The sequence below is a fragment of the Equus asinus genome, chromosome 5, assembly GCF_041296235.1.
Source record: "Equus asinus isolate D_3611 breed Donkey chromosome 5, EquAss-T2T_v2, whole genome shotgun sequence".
NCBI lineage: Eukaryota > Metazoa > Chordata > Mammalia > Perissodactyla > Equidae > Equus > Equus asinus.
In genome coordinates this window covers 95,406,603-95,425,155 of record NC_091794.1, presented here as the reverse complement: position 1 = coordinate 95,425,155, position 18,553 = coordinate 95,406,603, and the positions used below count along the sequence as shown (strand labels likewise).

At 56.9% G+C, this 18,553-nt stretch overlaps 1 protein-coding gene and 1 long non-coding RNA gene across 2 annotated transcripts in view; one reads left to right on the top strand and one right to left on the bottom strand.

The window, feature by feature from the left end:
- Positions 1-18,553, bottom strand: part of RUNX3 (RUNX family transcription factor 3) — a 63,060-nt gene that overhangs the window by 23,549 nt on the left and 20,958 nt on the right. Inside the window, exons 2-3 of the mRNA XM_070510676.1 lie at positions 5,362-5,633; positions 3,370-3,526 (exon numbers count right to left, since the gene is read on the bottom strand). Coding sequence (XP_070366777.1) covers positions 3,370-3,526; positions 5,362-5,633 — 429 coding nt within the window. The remainder of the gene's footprint in view (positions 1-3,369; positions 3,527-5,361; positions 5,634-18,553) is intronic.
- Positions 5,656-18,553, top strand: part of LOC139045351 (uncharacterized) — a 33,219-nt gene continuing 20,321 nt past the window's right edge. The window contains exon 1 of the long non-coding RNA XR_011503553.1: positions 5,656-17,152. This is a non-coding gene — a long non-coding RNA (uncharacterized lncRNA). The remainder of the gene's footprint in view (positions 17,153-18,553) is intronic.

The following is an 18,553-nucleotide window of genomic DNA, read 5'->3' as shown; positions in this document are numbered from 1 at the left end:
GCACCCACACATGTCATCCCAAATCTCTCTGCACACACTATGGTTTCCTTCCAACCAGTTAACGACAGGTGAGCAACTCATGCTCTTTTCATTTCTGTCTAGGCCAGTGGCCGCCTCCTCAAAGGCATTTTGGAGATTTGTGGCGTGGGGTCCTCAGGTGGGAGGTAGGGGGTGGGGGACGCAAAAGCCCAGTGCTGAACACTAACGAAGTATTCATCCTTGCCGGGTGTGAACAACTTGCTTATAAAGATCCACTGAGCCAGGAACCTAACTCACTTTTACATAGAACAAGGCAAATTTTTCCGCACACTTTTAATTATCTATTGAATTTTCCAGGATGGAAGACAGTTCTTTTTAAATTTTGTTAAGAACTTTGCCAAGAACTGTTCACAACTTCAGAAAATCATGTCACTGATGGCTGTGTCGCGTTCAGACTCTGAGTCACGCACACCTGGCCTGTCTGGCCTGCCGTGGCGCTCACGGGGCTGCTGAGAGGCGCGGGTGTCTGTCCACCTGGTGGCGGAGTCTCGTCCCGACATTTACATGTTCAAGTAGATATTTTATTACAGATTCCCTTCCCTTTGTTCCTCCATCATAGCTATGAAATTACATGGGTTTCGAAACCGCACGTAAGAGGCGGGTTGCGTTATCCACACGTTTCATGGGAGGATGGTAAAGGGCAAGTTACGAAATCTTTACTGTAAGACGGGGTGCTGCGCCTGGCAGGGTGGGACCCTCGGCCCCAGTCGCCATGGGAGACACAACGCCCTCACAGTTCACACCTTGAGGCTCATGGCGAGCGCTCTGGCACGTGCTGTGTGTGTCTTTCATGGAAAGCTATCTTCCTGGAATTCAGACAGAATCAAGGAATAAAAGCAAAGAAACAAGCAGAAGTTTCCATCTGGCTTCTCAGTCCTGGCAGAAGTCAGAGAGCCAGGGGAAGCCTCCATCCCCAACCCCGACCTCCTAAAGCGGCCCAAACTGTCTGTGTCAATCTCTGATCTGTTCTCTCAGAGGGAATTTCCCGATGGCAGGATGGGTCCAGCAGACGCGCTGCTGCATGCCGCAGGCCCCTGCGCCCCCCTCCTCACGCCAGCCGCCTCCTCTTCTCCCACTCAACAGTTCACACCTTCTGGGTTTCCCCCACCCCCGCCCAAACCACACCATCAAAGGGAATCAGTGACTGTCACCACTCAAAGGGACTTCAAAGATCTCCTGTCCCAGGCATCTGAAGTAACAAAATCTCTAACATGTATCCAGCTCTCCATATGTACCATCTGATCCACTCGTACCAATTTCCTTAAGCCTCACAAAATCCCAGGAGGGAGGTACCGTCATTATCCCCATTTACAGATGAGGAAACTGAGGCACAGAGAGGTTAAGCCATTTGCCCAATGTCATCCAGCAAGTCACCGGCAGAGCTGGGAGTGAAATCCAGGTCGGCTGGATGAGGAGCCCAGGCTGTTTAACACCACGAGCCCCCGAGGTCTGAAAGTCTTGTCCACAGGGCTCGGAACTCCCACAGGCCTCGTCCTGTCTCCCGGGACCACTGAGACTGGGGAGAGAGGGGCTGCCAGGATGGCTCATAAACTCAGCCTCCTGCTTCTCGCAGAGCCACAATCCCAGCCTCAGCGGTACCTGCTCTAAGTGCATGCTGCTGCATGATGCTTCAGAGACTCACCTCCCCCCGGCAGGCCTCGCAGGGTGGGGGCAGGTCTGTGGGCACAGATGCCACAAAGAAACCGTTTTTAGCAGCAGAATGGCCAGACAAGGTTCTGGTAACTCAGAGCATCCCCATCTCATCTCTGTCTGTATCTCACCTCCCAGGAGACGGAGTAGGGTACCACATTCCTGATGCCTTGCTGGGCTCCCGGGACTGACCTCTCCTGCTTGCCTTGAAAGGGGCTGCAGCTAGAGTGGGCCTTCCCCCACGCCACCACCTGGGCCGGCGGGCCCGGCCACCGCCCAGAGTGGAGCTGCATTCACCCCCGCCCAGTGGCAAGTGACTCTCCACTCACTGCTGGGGCTGGGATTAAGTTGCAAAAGGCTTGCGAGATTGGGATGACAAAAGGGGCTTGGAGACTAATGAGGAGCAGCAATGAAAGCTTAATTCATAAAAGCAAGCATTTTCCATCCATCAACCTGCAACCAGTTAAGGGCAACGTTTGAAAGAAATCTGTGCGTGGGGAAGGGAGCCAACAGGAACAGGAAATGTTTGAAAGAATGTAAACTATTTCAGTTTCATAAAAAGTAACAAGTAAACAGTTATTACATGCAAATAATGCCCTGGTTTTAATTAATGCTGAAAAGTCAAAATATGTTTGACATTTGTATGTATACACTGAACGGCTGGGGAGGAAAAAATGGTGCCCAGATGCCCGTTTCTGAGCAGAGCTGGCGGCTGAGAGGGAACTAAAACCTTGAGAAGGTCTTGTTTATTGGTGATGAAAAGTACAATCCTGCCTCAGCCTCTGTGGAGACTGGGAGCAGGGGGACCTAGCTGACTTTCTTAGCAAAGCTGGAGGGGCAGGGGCTGGGGAAGGGTGCTCCCCACTGTACAGCAAGCTGGTCTTAAGGGGCCAGCGAGCCTCGATTCTCCATTTCGCCTGGGCAGGATTTCTAGGACTCCTCCACCCAGAAGTGATGATGGGTTTCAGGTCCCAGCAGCCTCCCACTCCACAGCCCCTGGCGGCAGCCACAGTGGCGTCTGGTTCTGCCTTCCTGCATACTGCGTGAGGTAGATCAGACAGGCAGAGTGGCACACCAGCGCTGATTCTGGGGTGGGAGTCGGCAGCCTTCAAGCTGTGCTTTCCAACATTCAGCCTCCTGCGCGGCTTTGTTGCTTTTCTAAACCGCCTGAAGGCTCAAAGGCCTGGGGAAACTGTGGCTTTAGGAGACCACAGCTGGGGAGAGGCAGCCTCGAAGGCTGGGGGTGGGGGTGGGGCCAGATTCCGCCCCAGTGGGGAGAGCGGCTGGGATGCTTCGGCCCCAAAGACGGAGGATTTGTCTAACTCAGCCTCTAAGCTCATCTATCGAAAAAGACCTAGAAGGCCCCTTTTGAATGTGTTAATCCACGATCTTCTCTCAGCGTCTCTTGTCTCTTATGAGACTGGAGGCTTCACAGGGAAAGAGGGGAGCCACGGAAGGCTCCAGTGGGAGAATATTCTCTTTTTCTGGCGAGACCCTCAAGGGACCCTCAAAGGGGTCCGCAACACCCTAAAGGGTTCCAAACCACTGTTCTAGGCAGAGCTGGGCCTGGAGAGACCTGTTTCTGGGGCCCCCATCGGGACCCCAAGGCTTTGCTCTCAGCTTCCTCTCCCCATCTCTGCCACTGCCGGCGTGGGCTGGCGAGGTCTCCCTTCCGCTCACCTCGCCCACTGCGGCCCACAAAGCGCAGGTCGTTGAACCTGGCCACCTGGTTCTTCATGACGGCCGAGGCATTGCGCAGCTCAGCAGAGTAGTTCTCGTCGTTGCCCGCCATCACGGTCACCACCGTTCCATCTGGCACGTCCCCCAGCGCCACCACCTGAGGGCATGGGGGCAGGAGACAGCTTAGGAAGGTAGTGGGAGGGGAGGGGGAGGAGGGGAGGGGCTGGGCCAGGCAGCTCCCCCCAGTCCCAGGCGCACTGCGGATTTCTCAAATTCGGGGTAGACAGAGGCTTAAAAACCATACAGATCTTCCTCCCAAATAAAACAAAAACAAGATGACGAAATCTCTACCTTCCATACCCAAATGCTAGATGAAATGGTTAAGCCATGTCCTGAGAAATTATCCTTTCAATTAAATTAAATCTAAGCTCGAGAGCTGTGAATGAACCCGGTCACTACCGTGCGGGGGGCAGGTTCCCTCTTCCCTTCGGCTTGATCGAAAGAGGAATCAACATGCTCCTAGCAACCAACTCTCTAAGTAAAAATAATATCAACAACAATAAGAACGGCACGGCTCCCCACACTCAATTAATGCAAGAGCCGTTTGGGGTATGAAATTTGGCCCTGAAACAGGGCCCAGGCCCAGTCTACCGGCCTCTGCAAAGCCTGAATTCGTTGTGCAGAGAAAATGCAAAATGCAAAACAAGCTGGTGTTTCCAGAAAACCCCTTTAAAGTGAGAGAGGGGCTTTTGATGGAGGAGAACGCACCTGCTGGGAATTGCAGGATGGGAGTGGAGATGCTCCCCCAATACAGTCTACCCCACCCTTCCACCCCAAGGACCCTGGAGAGGCAGATGCCTTTCGAAAAGGAATCAGACTGCAAACGCAGTCACAGCCATTTAAACGTGGCCACCGCGTGCAGGGACCAGGGATCCAGATGGTAAAAATTTCAAGGAGAAAATGTTTGGGGTCTGATTAAAAAGGCCAGATTTCCTGTCAACATCCTGTCTTCTTTTAATTTCAAAGATTCCTTTTAAGCTCCAAGTGACAGTAAAACCTCCGATCTGAGGATTAAAGTCACACGGGCCTCCCCCTCCCCCTCCTCCCCGGGAGATTTTCCCCACTGGTATTTTAAGATGTCACCCGGGAGACCTCAAAGAGCCACTCATCCTTTTTTCCAATTTGGAGTCGTCTTAATGGGAGCAAGGACGGCCTCAGCTGCCAGGAGCCGCTGTTTCCAGCCACCTCGGGCACCTCCACCCCCAGCCGCTGCTGGCCCTTCCTGCCCTGCCCTTTCTCACGGCAGCTGTGAGGTTTAGGGGAAAACCAAGGCGTTTTCGTTTCATCTCGCTGCCCCCTTAAAAAAAATGAAAATGAAACAGTCGCCTACTCCCTGGCAAAGAGAAAAAGATCCTCTGAATGACTGGGGGCTGCCGGGGGTGGGGGCGCCCCCAATTTCTGCCTGACGTTCGGGATCCCGGCTGCAGCCGTTTAGGGATGAGGGTCCCCAATCCCGGCCTAGAGTCGCCCGGTATAAAATTTCAGAAGCCAGAGGCTGAGGGTGCGAGCAGGAAGTGCTTCTGAAGCGCTGCAGGAGGTGTGCTGGCAGCGGAGGCTAGGCCCTATCCACCCTCCGCACCCCACCTCCGGGGTCCTCGCCCTGGTCCGGGGGCTCCTCTCGCCCGCCGCCCGCAGGGCTGTGTCCGAGGGATCGGGGTCGCGGGGGAGCGAAGAGCCATCCGCGCGTTTCCGCATGAACGGCTCTCCGCAGGGCTCCCCGAAGGCGGAGGAGGCAAACCCTCTAAAAGTCATCCCCGCCGGCTGCATCCGAGAGGGAACGCCGAAGTCCCCGGGCGGAGCGCGCGGCGAGACCGAAGGCGCCCGGGGCCCAGTCGCCCCGCTCTCGCCGCGAGGTCGCGGGCCACGTCCCCTCCCTTCCTTCCCGGGGCCCTGGCTTCTGCCGGCGTCCTCCCGCCCGGGCCCCGCACTCACCTTGAAGGCGACGGGCAGCGTCTTGTTGCAGCGCCAGTGCGAGGGCAGCACGGAGCAGAGGAAGTTGGGGCTGTCGGTGCGCACGAGCTCGCCCGCGTGGTCCGCCAGAACGTCCACCATCGTGCGCACTTCGGGCCGGGCGCGCCCGCCGGGGCCCACGGCCGCCTGCGCGCCCAGCGCGCCGCTGTTCTCGCCCATCTTGCCGCCGCCGCCGCCGCCGCCGCAGGGGAAGGCCGTGGAGGGAGGTGTGAAGCGGCGGCTGGTGCTCGGGTCTACAGGAATACGCATACCAGCGGCCGTCAGCGCGCCGGGCGGCGGCGGCGGCGGCGCGGCTCCCCCGGGGGCGGCCGGCGCGGGTGCCTGCTCGGCCGCCGCTGCCGCGAGAAGCGGGAAAGCAGAAGCGGCCGGGCTGGGGCCGCAGGGCGCAGGGGGCGGCGCCTGGGCCCGCCCGCCAGGGCCCGCCCGCAGCGAGGCCTCGCCGCCCCGACGGCCGCGCGCCGCCGCTGGCTACTCCCGCATCCTGGGCGGGCGACGCGCGTGCGGCCCCCTCGCGCCGGTCCCGGCTGCCTCGGCCGCGGCGGGGCCCGCGTGGGCTGTGCCGCCGCCTCCTCCCGGCCCCGCCACCCGCTCGCGGCCGCCCCGCCGACTCCGCGGCCGCAGCCCCGACACAAATCCTCGAGAATCAAGTGGCTGCGCCGCCGCCGCCCGCGCGGGGTTAGTACCCCGGGGCCGCGAGGGCGGGGCCGGCCCGAGCGACGCGAGGCGCAGCCAATCGGAGCCCCCATCGCGGGCACCTCGGTACCGCCGCCGGGGGCGGACCGGGGGCCGCCGAAGGGCGCCCAACGGGGAGGGGCGGAAGGCCCCGCCCCGCGGCCGCCTGGGGTCTGGAGCCCGCGAGCCAGCTCAGGGCTCCCCGGGAGCTCAGGGGAGCCAGGCCCGACGCGAAGCATTTGTTTAAAACGTCCAGACCCTGCAGAGGCTCCTGTGCCGCTGTCTCGGGGCCGCGGTCCCTGACGCGGGGGCCGCCGCTCCCCTCCTCGCGTCCTTCCCCGCTGCCCGCGGCCCGGCCTCCCCAGCTCCTGCTGCTCTCGGCCTGTGTTGCCTGCACCCTCAGCTGGGGCCACGGGGCTCCAGGGCCCGTGACATCAACCCGGGAGCTGCCCCAAAGAGACTTCTCATTACTCCCCTTCCTCCGCCCTGCAAATTATTTTGACCCCAGAGGCTCCATCGCACACGAGGTTGCGCGCACCAGCGGCCTCTGCAGCTCCCAGCCCCGTGCGGCCTCGGCGGCCCCGGTGCCAACCCGAGGACAGAGAGAAGGGTGTCCCCCCTGGGCCTGCATCCGACTTGGGGGCGACTAAACCCGCTCCTCTCCGCTCGGCCCTCAAGACAACTTTCAGGATCGCGCAGGCCTGGCTGCGTTGTTCTTCGTTGTGGCGGCCTGTGGCTGTTTGAAAAACACGTTGGGGCCTGAAAAACTCTAGTGTTTTTCCCTGATTTTTCCCCCCGCGCATGTAACCACGATTCTGCATCGTGGAAGAGGACGCGAGTCCGTGGCGAGAAGAAAACTGTGCGGAGAACGCGGGAATGGCCGCAAAGCTAAGGGCCCCGGCTTCCAAAAAAGGGAATTTTCTTCCACCACGTGGATGCAAACTGTCCCGCACGGGTCCAAACCCACTTCTGTCTTCCCCGGGCGGTGTGCTCCGGCCGCGCCGCGGGTCACAGACAGCTTTGCGGAGGCAATGCCTGGTCGCTGGCCCTGGGTCCTCGCGCCACTCTCAGCCGCGCAGCCCAACCTCTCCCAGGGCTCCACAGCAACAATCCCTTCCTCTCCCGCCCCTAGGCCAGCCGAGCAGGCTGGGAAGGGCAACTGGAAAGATCCAGCCCCCGTTCACGCTGGGTTGTCGCCCCAGCTGACCTCCCTGGAGTCTGGGGAACGAACGCGTGCCGAATCTCCCCGCCGTTTTGGAGTCTGGGCTGGATTTTCGTTGTTGCCGGCGCTCGACAGGTGCAAAACGACGAATTCCAAGCCTCGGGAGCAAAGAAGCGTAGGATCCGATGGTGGCCATGAGATCCTGCCCTGGATCTGGCCCCCGCCCAGTGCGCGCCATCTCATCGTCGCCAAACGAAATCAAGTCCCGCGTGCGCTCCAGGGCCGACGGGCTCCGGCCCGACTTCGACTACCTGGAGAGCTGGTCCCTACCCCTCTCAGAGCCTCACAGCAGCCCCTCAGGTCATTTCGAGAGCGGGGACGGTGAGGGTCCCTTATTAGACCGTTTGATAGAGCCTGCGCCTCAGACTGGCAGACCACCGGGGCCAAGGCCCGCGCGCTCTAGGGAGCGCTGGCACTAGCAGCAGAACCAGAAGAAGCGAGAGACCGGGGCCTTGGCGCGTCCTACCTCTGGGAGCTTCCTGCCGAGAGACGCCCGCCGCGTCGTGGCCAGGTAGGACCCTGGGGCCAGGGAAGGAGGGCGACGCGTGCTGCCCTGGGGCAGCTGTGGGGCCAGCGCCCGCTGCGTCTGAGATTTGTAAATTCGATTCGCCTAGTGGTTTCGGTTTGCACTCATGCCCTTAATTGCCCCTCCGCCTGATTTCTCCCTCTCTTCCTACGGCGGGTTTACAAATGAGTTTCCTGAGAATGGGGCTCCTGTGGGTCTCGGCGCCCTGGCACAGGACCGGGCGCGGCTCCAGCCCTCGGGAGGGCGCTCGCTGCCGGTGGGCGCCGTTACCAGGGTACCCGAGTTGTTGGCGCTCGAGTCCCCAGCCACAGGTCGCCGAAGCCTCTAGGGTGGGAGCAGTTCCAGGAGCTACCGCTAGTAGGCGCCGGCACGCTGCCAGCCCCGGAGCTGCGCGGCCAGGCCACGCACACAGATGTGCGCCAGCTGCGGTCTGTCCCCATGTCCAGGCGCGGCGGGCCGCCTCCTGTGCGCTGCCCCTCCTGGACAGACGTGCCGTCCGATTCCTCACCATCTGTGCGGCCGCGTCTCGGGCAAACCAGTGGCTTTGTGTCGGACAGAAGGCTGCCCTTCCCATGGACGCTTTCTGCCTTCGCATCTCTGACACCCGAGGGTCTCTGAGCCCTCCGACCCGCGGAACGTTCTCCCTTCTAGAAATGCACAGTCCTTTCCCGTCCCCTTCTGGGGGGCCGAGGGCAAGGAGGACACAGAAGAACAGACCAGCTCGTTCCCAATTTCGACCTATGGCCAACCTACTTCCTCCCGATCTCAGAGCGACAGACCTAGGGTCAGTTTTTTCCTCCCCGACCGTTTCGAAAGACAGTTGGACAGCTCCCACTCCCCTACCTGGGACACGCGGATATTCTCTCCCTTCCCCATCCTGTGTGGACAGCCATCTCCTCTCCTTCTCCCACTGGACAGATGAACAAACAGCCCACTTTCTCTCTAACGACTCCACCTAAGAGCACCCGAGTTGTCGGCAGCAGGGCGAGGAGGGCTGGAGGTGGGGCCCCATCTTGGCCCAGAGCTGGGTAAACCGAGACTCAACCTGGAGCCCGAAGAGCCTGGGTTCTGGGGGCCACTCCCGCCAGCATCCTTCACCCTGGGAGGGGATCCATGGGGTCAGAATGACCCAGTGTTGGGGCGCCCTCCTCCTGCCACCTGAGGGTGTCTAGGAGTGCGCTCTGACTGCATTCCTGGTAGTGAGGTCCCTGCACGTGGCTCCCCACCAGCCAGAGAGCTTCCAAGGGCAGGTCTGATTCCTCGAGAGTCCTGGTGCCTGGGGAGGGGTGAGGATGCCCCTGGGGGCCAGACAGTGGACCTCTGTGCTCTGGAAACGTTCTAAGAGGCCCACTGGTTGTGGAAGGAGCTGGGGTCCGCAGTCCCACTGCCTGAGTTCTCTCTTGTTCCACCAGTCACGGTGATCTAGGGGTAATTGCTCGAAACTTCTGAGCCTCATCTGTTTCACCTGTAAAGGGGGGTAACAATGGTGGCTTCCACATGGGCTCACGTATAGAGTGCTTAGCACAGGCCTGGCACGTAGGGGGTGCTCCATCCATGCGAGCTGTCACTGTTGTTAGATTGAAAAATAAGGCCTGATCACGCCTTGTCCAGGACCCTTTGGCGAGTGTCTTCCCCTCGCTGAGCCTCACACTTGCCATTTGTGAAATATCCAGTTCGCATGTTCAAAGCTTGCAGGACTCAGAGCCTAGTCCGTGGCCGTCCTGTCTCCCTTGGTTCGCCTGGGGCTGCCTGGGGGAGGTCAGGACTGTCTGTGACCTGCCTCATGGGAGGGCTTTTTAGCATCACAGGGACTTCCGAGCCTGGATCTTGAGGACTCGCCTTCCCGCCTTTCCTTAGGCTCTCAGACTCTCGCCCTGGAAACCCACTGGCCCCCACCCCTTACCCCCCACAGGCAGACACTTTCCTAAATAGGAACAGGCCTCAGCCGACACTGTCGGCCACCTTCCCCCTTCCCCTCTCCCCAGGAGGCATCTGTACCCTTTATCCTGAGTCTCACGGGAGCCCCAGTCCCATGACTAGCACAGAGGACTATCTTCTAGAAGCTAGTGATTTCTCCCCATCGGGTCTCCACACTCGCCTCTGGAGGGACCCCTGGTGAACCCCCTGGCCTAGCCTCGGTTTCCTCTTCTGGTAATGGAAGTCATTCTAATGGCTCTATTTCACAATCCGGAGCGTTAAAGACGCCATCTAGGAGGGGAGGGGCATTGTGTTTCAGCGTAACTAAAATGCCATCAATTGTTCCATGTGAAAGAAAAAGAAGGAAAATCCTGCTAATTAAACTAGAACTTGCCTGTGCCCCGATTTCAGATACATATATTTATACATATATAATTATAAATAATATGTATTATATATTGCATTAAAAACATATACAATTAGTGAGAAAGGGTCATGAAAAACAGCAATATGGTCGAGGGATTGCTGTCTACAGGGTTGGGGGCCCTCATACCTGAGAGTCCAGCTCTGGGGCCATCCCTCAGGGCAGCCTCTCTGGAAGGCTCCTGAAGGTGCAGGACAAGTGCGCTTATCAAATTACAGACGGTTTTTTTTTGGGGGGGGGAAGAGCCAGACTCGGAGGGGAGGGAGGGGGAGCTGGGAGAGTGCTGTGGTCAGGACCCAGCTACTGGCTCTGCCCTTGACTGGCTGTGTAACTTTCACACTCCCTGAGCCTTGGTCCCCTGGGCAGTAAAATGGGAGAACAGTCACAGCCAGTTCCCTGAGGCGTCGGTGTCCAGGCACCAAGTTTTGGCTTTGAGTGCATCATTCCATCCTCACAGCAATTGTACGTGGTAGGTGTTATGTGCATTTAAACGAAGAGTAACTTATTCAACGTTTTCTGGGCTAGGGAGGACCAGAGGCGGCTTACAAGCCCGATCTGACTCCAAATTTGGGGAACGGAGGCACCTCCTGATTGCGCACATGTCCCTTAGCCCACCCCCTCATTGGTTGAATAAAGTCATGGGAAGAGCTGGGTATATAGATATTAAAAGTGCTGAACGAACCTTAGCTATTACGATGGTGGCGGAGCCAGAGGCAATGAAACCTGCTAAACAGCCATGGACTTGAAAATCAGCACATCCTTCAAACCGGGGTTGGGGGACAGGAACGGGCTACCGGGTCAGCTGCTGAGGCCCACCCACTCTGCTCTTTCCTTCGGCCCCAGAACCCGCCCGCGAGGAGGTGGACTCAGCTGTAGCCCCCAACTTTCAGATGGGAGCACTGAGGCTCAGAAAGGGGGCGAGACGTGACCTGAGTCACCAAGGAAGAAGCAAGACTCGATCTGAGCTCTGGCAAGTGCAGGGGGCAGCGTGGCGCGGCCCAGGCCGGTGGCTGGAGCCCGAATGTGGAGCCCGGCCGGCTGAGCGCGGATACAGCCCGGGGCCAGCCCTGAGCCTCGCCTCACCCATCTCTCAGGGGAAAAGCCAGAGTCAGCGGGAGACTCCCTCAGGGCCTCAGCGTCCCCATCGGATCGATGGGAGTGCACTTCTGCGGTCCCTCTAGGCGCAGGGCCGGCTCCCCGCTGGACCCCTGATGAGTTTCACTGTGACCTCGGGCCCTTGGCCGCCTCCTCAGGTGGCACCAGGCTCCATCGTGTCCCTGCAGCCGCGGAACACCCGCTCCTGCTCCACCCTGCGGTAGGTCCCCGTGAGCATCGGCCAACTCATGGAAGGAGAGGGAGGGGAGGAAGGGAGTGAGGTGGGCTCGGGCAGCCTGGCGCAGGGGAGAGGAGGCAGGCCCCTCAGGAGCCAGGGGAGTGGGTTCTGGTTCCGGCTCCCAGCAACGGGTCTGGTCTTCCAGCCGCCCTCCCTGCTCCTCACTTCTGCCGACTATGAAACGGGAAATGGTCTGGCAGAGCCCTTTGGTCTATGACTAATAATCGTCCTAATTTGTTGGACTCCTCCTCTGTGCTAGGAGTTTTACCCCAGTTATCACCAACCTCATGGTGCTTCTGCAGGGTAGAAAGTTTGTTCTCCCCACTTTACAGATGTGGAAATTGAGGCTCCGGGAATAAAAATCTTCCTCGTTCAATGCCTCAGACCTGAGGGCCCTTCCTTCAACATGGCTCTGGGGTCTAGGCTCCCTCTTTGCTCTGCTGGCTGTCGCAGTGCCTTAGACTCTGTCCACAGCAGGGGGGGGGGCGGTGCAGAGCTGCCTGCTGGCAAAGCCATCACATCAGAGGACTCTTCCACTGGGGAGGGGGGGTTGGGGGAGGGGTGAGAGGGACCTTAGGGCCCAGGAGGGCTTCTGGGAAGGGCACGCTGTTTCCCCAGCTCCTCCTGGTGCTTCAGCTCCGGGGAGAGAAAGGGCTCCTCTGAGTGGCTGTCACCTTTCACATCCCCTATAGTGGAGGAAAGGCAGAGGATTTCCATGTTCAAAATGCCTCCAAACCTTAACCAGGTGGCAAGAACAGGAGCCAGTCAGAAACCAATATTTGGAATAGGATCGGAACCATGGGATTAGAATCCTGAGCTTGACTAATCGTTGCTGACAACACTTAAGCTCTTCCAGCATGCCAGGCCTCATACCACACTTTATACGAATCTATGCCTCACAGTACTCTTACGGCGGAGGTACAGTTATCACCCGCATTTTACAGGTGAGAAAACTGAAGACAGAGAGGTTGAGCAACTTGCCCAAGGTCACACAGCTGGGAATCTGTGGAGCTGGGATTCCAACCAGGCTGCCTGGCCCCAGAAGCCACGTTCCTGACCACCACGCTCTGTTCTCATGGACCAGAATCAGATGCTTGAAGTTACAGTCATGGAATAGAATTAGAATTCTGGCGTGAGAACTGTAGGCAGGATGCAGAATTTTATAATGTCAGACTCAGCAAGCCTCTGAGATATCACATCCAAACCTCCCATTTATCAGATGGCGGCACCAAGGCCCAGGGAAGAGAAGGGTCTCCCTCGAGATCACAGCCTAGGCCAGGGGCAGAGTCTGGAATCCCCTCCTGCCACCTCCCACTGACTCTGGTCCAGGGTGTCTTCCAATTCCCTGCAGGCCTTCCTCGCCCCACCGCCCACCCAGGGGCTCCTGGGCCCAGCCGGTCCCATTAGGGATTTTCCACCTCCCCAAAAAGGTCCTAATGACTGTCAGCCCTTGTGAAGCCTTAATTAATCTCAGAGGCCAATGGCTCGGAGGAGACCGGGGGCTTTGGCCTTGCACAGATGAAGATTACGGCTCCGTTTCATGTGGGCATGAAGGAACGCCTCAGACATTCCTGCCAGCAATAAAAGCCACATGGCTTTCCAGCGTCGCCCTTGGAAAAGAAAAAAAGCGCAGCCCTTTGCGGAAAGAAATCAGCTATGTGCTGTATGCATGGCATGAGATAAAAACGGGGCATAACGAGGAGGAGAACAGTCGTTCTTTTATGCTGCCTCGATGGCCACCGAGAGTGGCAGGGCCAGCGGTCACGATCCCAGCTGCAGCCCCGGGGAGAGGCAGAGCTCTCGGCACAGGGGTGGAAGCCACAGCAGAAGGGCCTCAGCCCTGTCACCTGAACTGGGTTTGAGGCGCCCAGATGTCCCATAAGCGGAGCCAGCTTCCTGGGCCGTGCCCCGTGCAGCCGCAAAGGGCCCTGCTCTCAGGAGGGTCCTGCGCTGGGTTTAGGCTCTGCTGTCACTTCCTTGAAATTTTCAGTGCTTATTGAACAAGGGGCCTGCATTTTCATTGTGCACCAGCCGCCCCAAATTATGTAATCAGTCCTGCCCACCGTCACCCCAGCAGCCAATTGCCACATGTCTACAGGCCTCTACCACGTGCCCAGGCCTGGGCGGTAATGTCTTCTGAGCACCTGCTTTGCTTACATTATCTGAGATGAACTTCAAAATGACCTTGTGAATTGAGCAGATGTGGAAACTGAGGCTGAGAGGCTTCCATGTGGCAAGGAAGCCTAGATCTGGAGTCAGGTCCCTCTGATGGCAAAGCAGGTGTCTTACCACTCCGCATTCTGCAGGATTTCATCCTCGCTGTGCCCCATGGGGTAGTGTTCCCTGCGGTGGGGCTTTTTTATTCCTGAATCACAGATGGGAGAACTGAAGCCAGAGGAGTGAAGGTGCTCAGGATCATAGACAGTCAGTGCCGGGGGCTGCAACTGTGGGCCTGGGCCTGGATCCCTGGCTAGGGGGTGGGGGTGGGGTCCCAGTTTTATAGCTGTTTGTAAATTTGTATAGTTGTAAATTTATTAGCTCTCTCTGTGTGGGTCTCTGTCTTGAGTCTGGGGTGGGATGTAATGGGAGTCCTGCCCCCCAGCTCTCTGTCCTAAACATTTGGAAGTCCTTCTTTGTGACTCCCTCTACTCTCTCATGCCCCGGTTTCCTCTGCCACCCTCATTGGCTGGGGAAGCAGTTGCACCTGTACCTTGATAAACTCAAAAGAGTCCCAATCCTAGATGAATCCTAGAAAGTTGTGGCTGAACAGAGCCTGAAGATGGTCATGACCTGTCACCTGGGCTGGGCCTGAGGCTCATGGACCTGGCTACTGGCTCCAGGGGAGCAATCCCCTTATTCCTTGCTGGGTGATCCTGGCAAGTCCCTTCTCTCTCTGGGCCTCAGATAACTCATCAGGGTGATAAGTGCATTGGACCACACTTGATCCCCAGGGGGACTGTCCAGCTTCAGTGTTCTAGAATTCCATGTTAATCTATAACAAGTCTGGGGAAACTGAGGCCCAGGAAAGGTCAGGGACTTGCTCAAGGTCACACAGGATGCTCACTGGCAGCTGGACCCGACTCTGAGGCTCCTGCCTGCCAGCCCAGCTCTCTCTGCACGAACCCTGGGAGGGCCCAGCCTTGGTCTTGGCCTACCCCCTATTCCTCAGCCCACCTTGATCTGTTGGGCACCCTCAGTGCCCAGGTCTGGAAGCCACAGCTAAGGGTCCTCAGTGAGAACTAAAGACCTTCTTTAGAAAAACATGTGCTCAGCAATGTCAACGTCTTCTTTCCCTCATGCACATTTAGTTTGTGTCATTGTTTCTATAACAAAGGCCCCTTTTCCAGGGGTTGTAAATGGCTAGAAAATGAGGAGGAAGGGTCAGACTCAGGACCTGAGGGCCAGGTGAGGCATAGAATGCTGAGAAGCCAGGATAGGAAAGACTCTGCTGGACCCTAGGCACACAGGGTGTGTGCATTGAATGCACACATACAATGCACATGCTCATGAGCACACATACACACACGCCCCCCTCTCCTCATGGGCACACTCACACACTCATTGGCAGCCCACACACATCTATGTGGACACGCCCTCACGGAGGCCAACACTGTTATGGTACAGCCACACGTGTAAACAGTTAAGTGTACGTGTGTGCAAAGTTACTCTCATAAAGAGACACATCTATCTGCATCCATATGCACAGACCCATTAGTGTAGACACAGATAGGCCTCCATACAGGGTTGCATAGACACACACACAGGCAAAGGCATACATCAAGGTTGTGTCGACACAGACCATTCTGTGGACAGATCTACACACAAATGTCAAGGCAGGTGTGGATCCGGGCTCAGGGTTTCGGATTTGTTCTCCAGGTCAGCTCTGGGAGGAGCTGAATGCTGGCTGTGGAGTTTCTGTATCTCCTGAATTCAGAGGCATTGACTTTCTAGGTGATTTGCCAGCCTGGGGCTTCCAGATCTTTCCCCAGCATCTGACTTTTAACCTCCCTCCCTCCTAAATGTTCCATGGAGGTGAGGAGAGCCTGCCCTCCTGGCCCAGAGAAATGTGGCTATAATAGGAGGGCTGCAGGTGGGGTCCTCCAGGCAGCCTGGGCTAGAGGGCAGAGCGTTGCCTGGGATCAGGTTCAGTTTGAGAGGCCCTGGCATGACATATGGCCTCTCTGAGCTTCAGCCACCTCACCTACAAAATGCGAGTAATTACTGCTGCTCAAAGGGAGTCGTGAAGGGCTTCTGGCATGCAGTGTGAGCTCAGAAACCCCTGAGACCTCTGGAGGGCAAGTCAGCCTGAGCCCCCTCTGTTAGGGCCTATGTGACACCCCCAGGGACCTCAGCATGGGGAAGAGTGTTGAAAACCATGTCATATGATGCACTGTTGAAGCAACTGGGGACTTCATCCTGGAGAAGAGCAGTCCTGGGGGCTGAGAGCTCTGCTTTCAGATCTATGAAGAGCTCCTGGGAGGCAGGGGACCACGTGGATGCTGAGGATGGAACTAGGGTCGGTGGGTATTGGACTCCATACAAGGAAAAGAAGTGTTGAGAGCTAGCTAGAGGTGGAATGAGACACCTCCCTCTGGAGGTAGAGAGCTCTCTGTCGTGGGAGGTGTTCAAGTTGAGGCCAGGATATTATAGAGGGACTTCAAGTGTTCGATGGGGCTGGAGGCTGGACCAAATATGGTGTCCAGCCTAGGGTTGGCTCACAGTAAACATTTATTAAACAAATGAGAGAGTGAAACCAAAGCTCCATTTATGACCTGACAGTCTGCGATTCAGGGCATACCAGCTCTGAGTTCCCACCCTGGCATCTTCACCTGCCAGCTGTGTGACCTTGGGCCTCCCCAAGCCTCAGTTTCCTCATCTGTAAAATGGGGAGAATTGACCATCTTCCATGCTCTTCTCTCTGTGTAAACTCCTTCAGTTGCTTCAATAGCTCGCATCCCCTATTGCTGCCTTTCAGTTTATCCCAAAAGTTTCCTCTTATAAATAGGAAATGACATTGAAAGCAAAAAACATACAGACAAGTAAGATGATGGTTAATACAAAGGCGAGGAGAGTGGGTCCCCCCGCCACGGCAAGAAGATGGAGAAGGCAGGCTATGATTGGGGAGGGGATGCTGGTGGGAGCCCTAATGTCCAGTTAGTGGGTTTTTTTAAAGCTAGTTGGTAGGTATATGGATGCCTGTTTTATTATTATTATTTAAACAATATTTATATTTTATACACTTTCTGTTACTATATTTTACAGTAAAATATTTTAAAAGAACAGCAAAAGATTAAAAAAAAAAAAAAGACAAAGCCCCCCCATCCCCCAAACCTCTCAAAAAAGAATGGACAAAAATGCTTAAATTTGCATAGAGTTGCAAAACTGCCCGTGGTGCATCAAGGTTGGGGAGTGTTTATTCTTGGGCAAATCATTGTTTCAGCCAAGTTGTTCTGTCTGTCAGCTCCCTCTCAGCAGAATCATCTGGTGGCCCTTGGAGCCATCCTCATCAAGGCAACCCCCCGCCGGCCCCCACGGAGCCTTTCTGGGGACCCAGACCCTGCTGAGCACACTCCCTACCGAGCTCCTTGAATCTTACCGGTAGCCTTCCAGGCACGTGTCCTGAGGCCTACTTTACAGGCAAGGAGCTGAACTTCGTCGGTAAGTCTCCTGGACCCAGCTAGGAAGGGGCAGAGCTGGGATTTGAACCAAGAAATATTGATGCTGAAATCGTGCCCTGCTGTCTGCAGGGGCCTCACTCCAGGGACCAGGTCCCTCAATTACAGTAACTAATGCTATCTACAGTTTACACGTCTGATTTCATTTAACCCTCACAGCCACTGAATGTGTTAGGTACCATTATTAGCAACCCCATTATAACCCTAGGAAAACTGAGGCACAGACAGTTCAGCAACTAGCCCCAGCTCACCCCCCAGGTGAATGTCAGAGCCGAGCTTTGAACCTAGCAGCCTGTGCTGCCTGCCCTGCCCCAGGGGGAGCACAAACATCATGGAAGCAACAGAGCTGTGACTTGGGGTTCACAGATGACCCCCAGGGACCAAGGCCAGCAGGGGTGGATGGCTGGGTTGGGGGATGCGACCAGGGAGATCTGCTCCCAGCGTGACACCAGCCCTAGGCAATGAGCTGTGTCCCCTCCTCACCCACCAGGCCTGTGGTCCTTGGGGAGGTGCTAAGGATGTGGGCAGAGCCAAATAGAGGCTAGAGCAAGCTCATAAATCCCCGCCTGGCATGTCTAGGCCACAGGCTCGGACACTGGGCACTCTTTGTCATTTGCTGTTGGCCTGAGTTTGTCACTGGCAAGAATATGATGTTTATCACCTGTGTGTCTCTGACTGCTCCTGAGCGGGCTTCCGGAAGGGAATCATAGAATGTGCTCACACCCAAGGGGGGACTGGGCCCTCTTGCCCTGTCTTGGAGCCTCAGTCAAATCAGGTGGGATCAATGATCTGAAGGTCCTTAGCTCACAGAGGCCTGGCCCCATCCCAGGAGCACAGGGGAGAACGTTCCCAGTCCTGTCCTCAGGGAGCCCTACACTTGAAGGGGAAGAGCAGGGATGGAAAGGAAAAGGAGAAATAAGAAACAGACAGAGGAGGAGGCACTAGCTTCATTCAATCAACAAACATTGATTGAGCACCTACTGTGTGCTCAATAACCTACTATGTGCCAGGGCTTATTGTAGGTGCTGGAGACACAGCAATGGACAAGACAGCTGTGGAGCCCCGTGGAGCTTTGATCCCAGGAGGGAAGGCAGAGGATAAACAAGGAGGCAGCTAAATAAACACACCAATATTTGATAGTGACTTGGGATGTTGAAGAAAACAGACTGAGGCAGAGGGTAGAGAGGGACCAGGTGGGTGGGTGGGGCGAGGGGGTGGTCACTGATACTTTAGACAGGAGGTGACAACTGAGCTGAGACTTGAAGGTTGAGAAGGACTCAAGTAGAGGAGAGGGGAGCTGATGGGAGAGCCCACCACACAGTGGGAACCAGCTTCTCCCACCTGCTTTCTGCCCCCTCCTCAGCCCCAGGCGTGTCCACGGTTT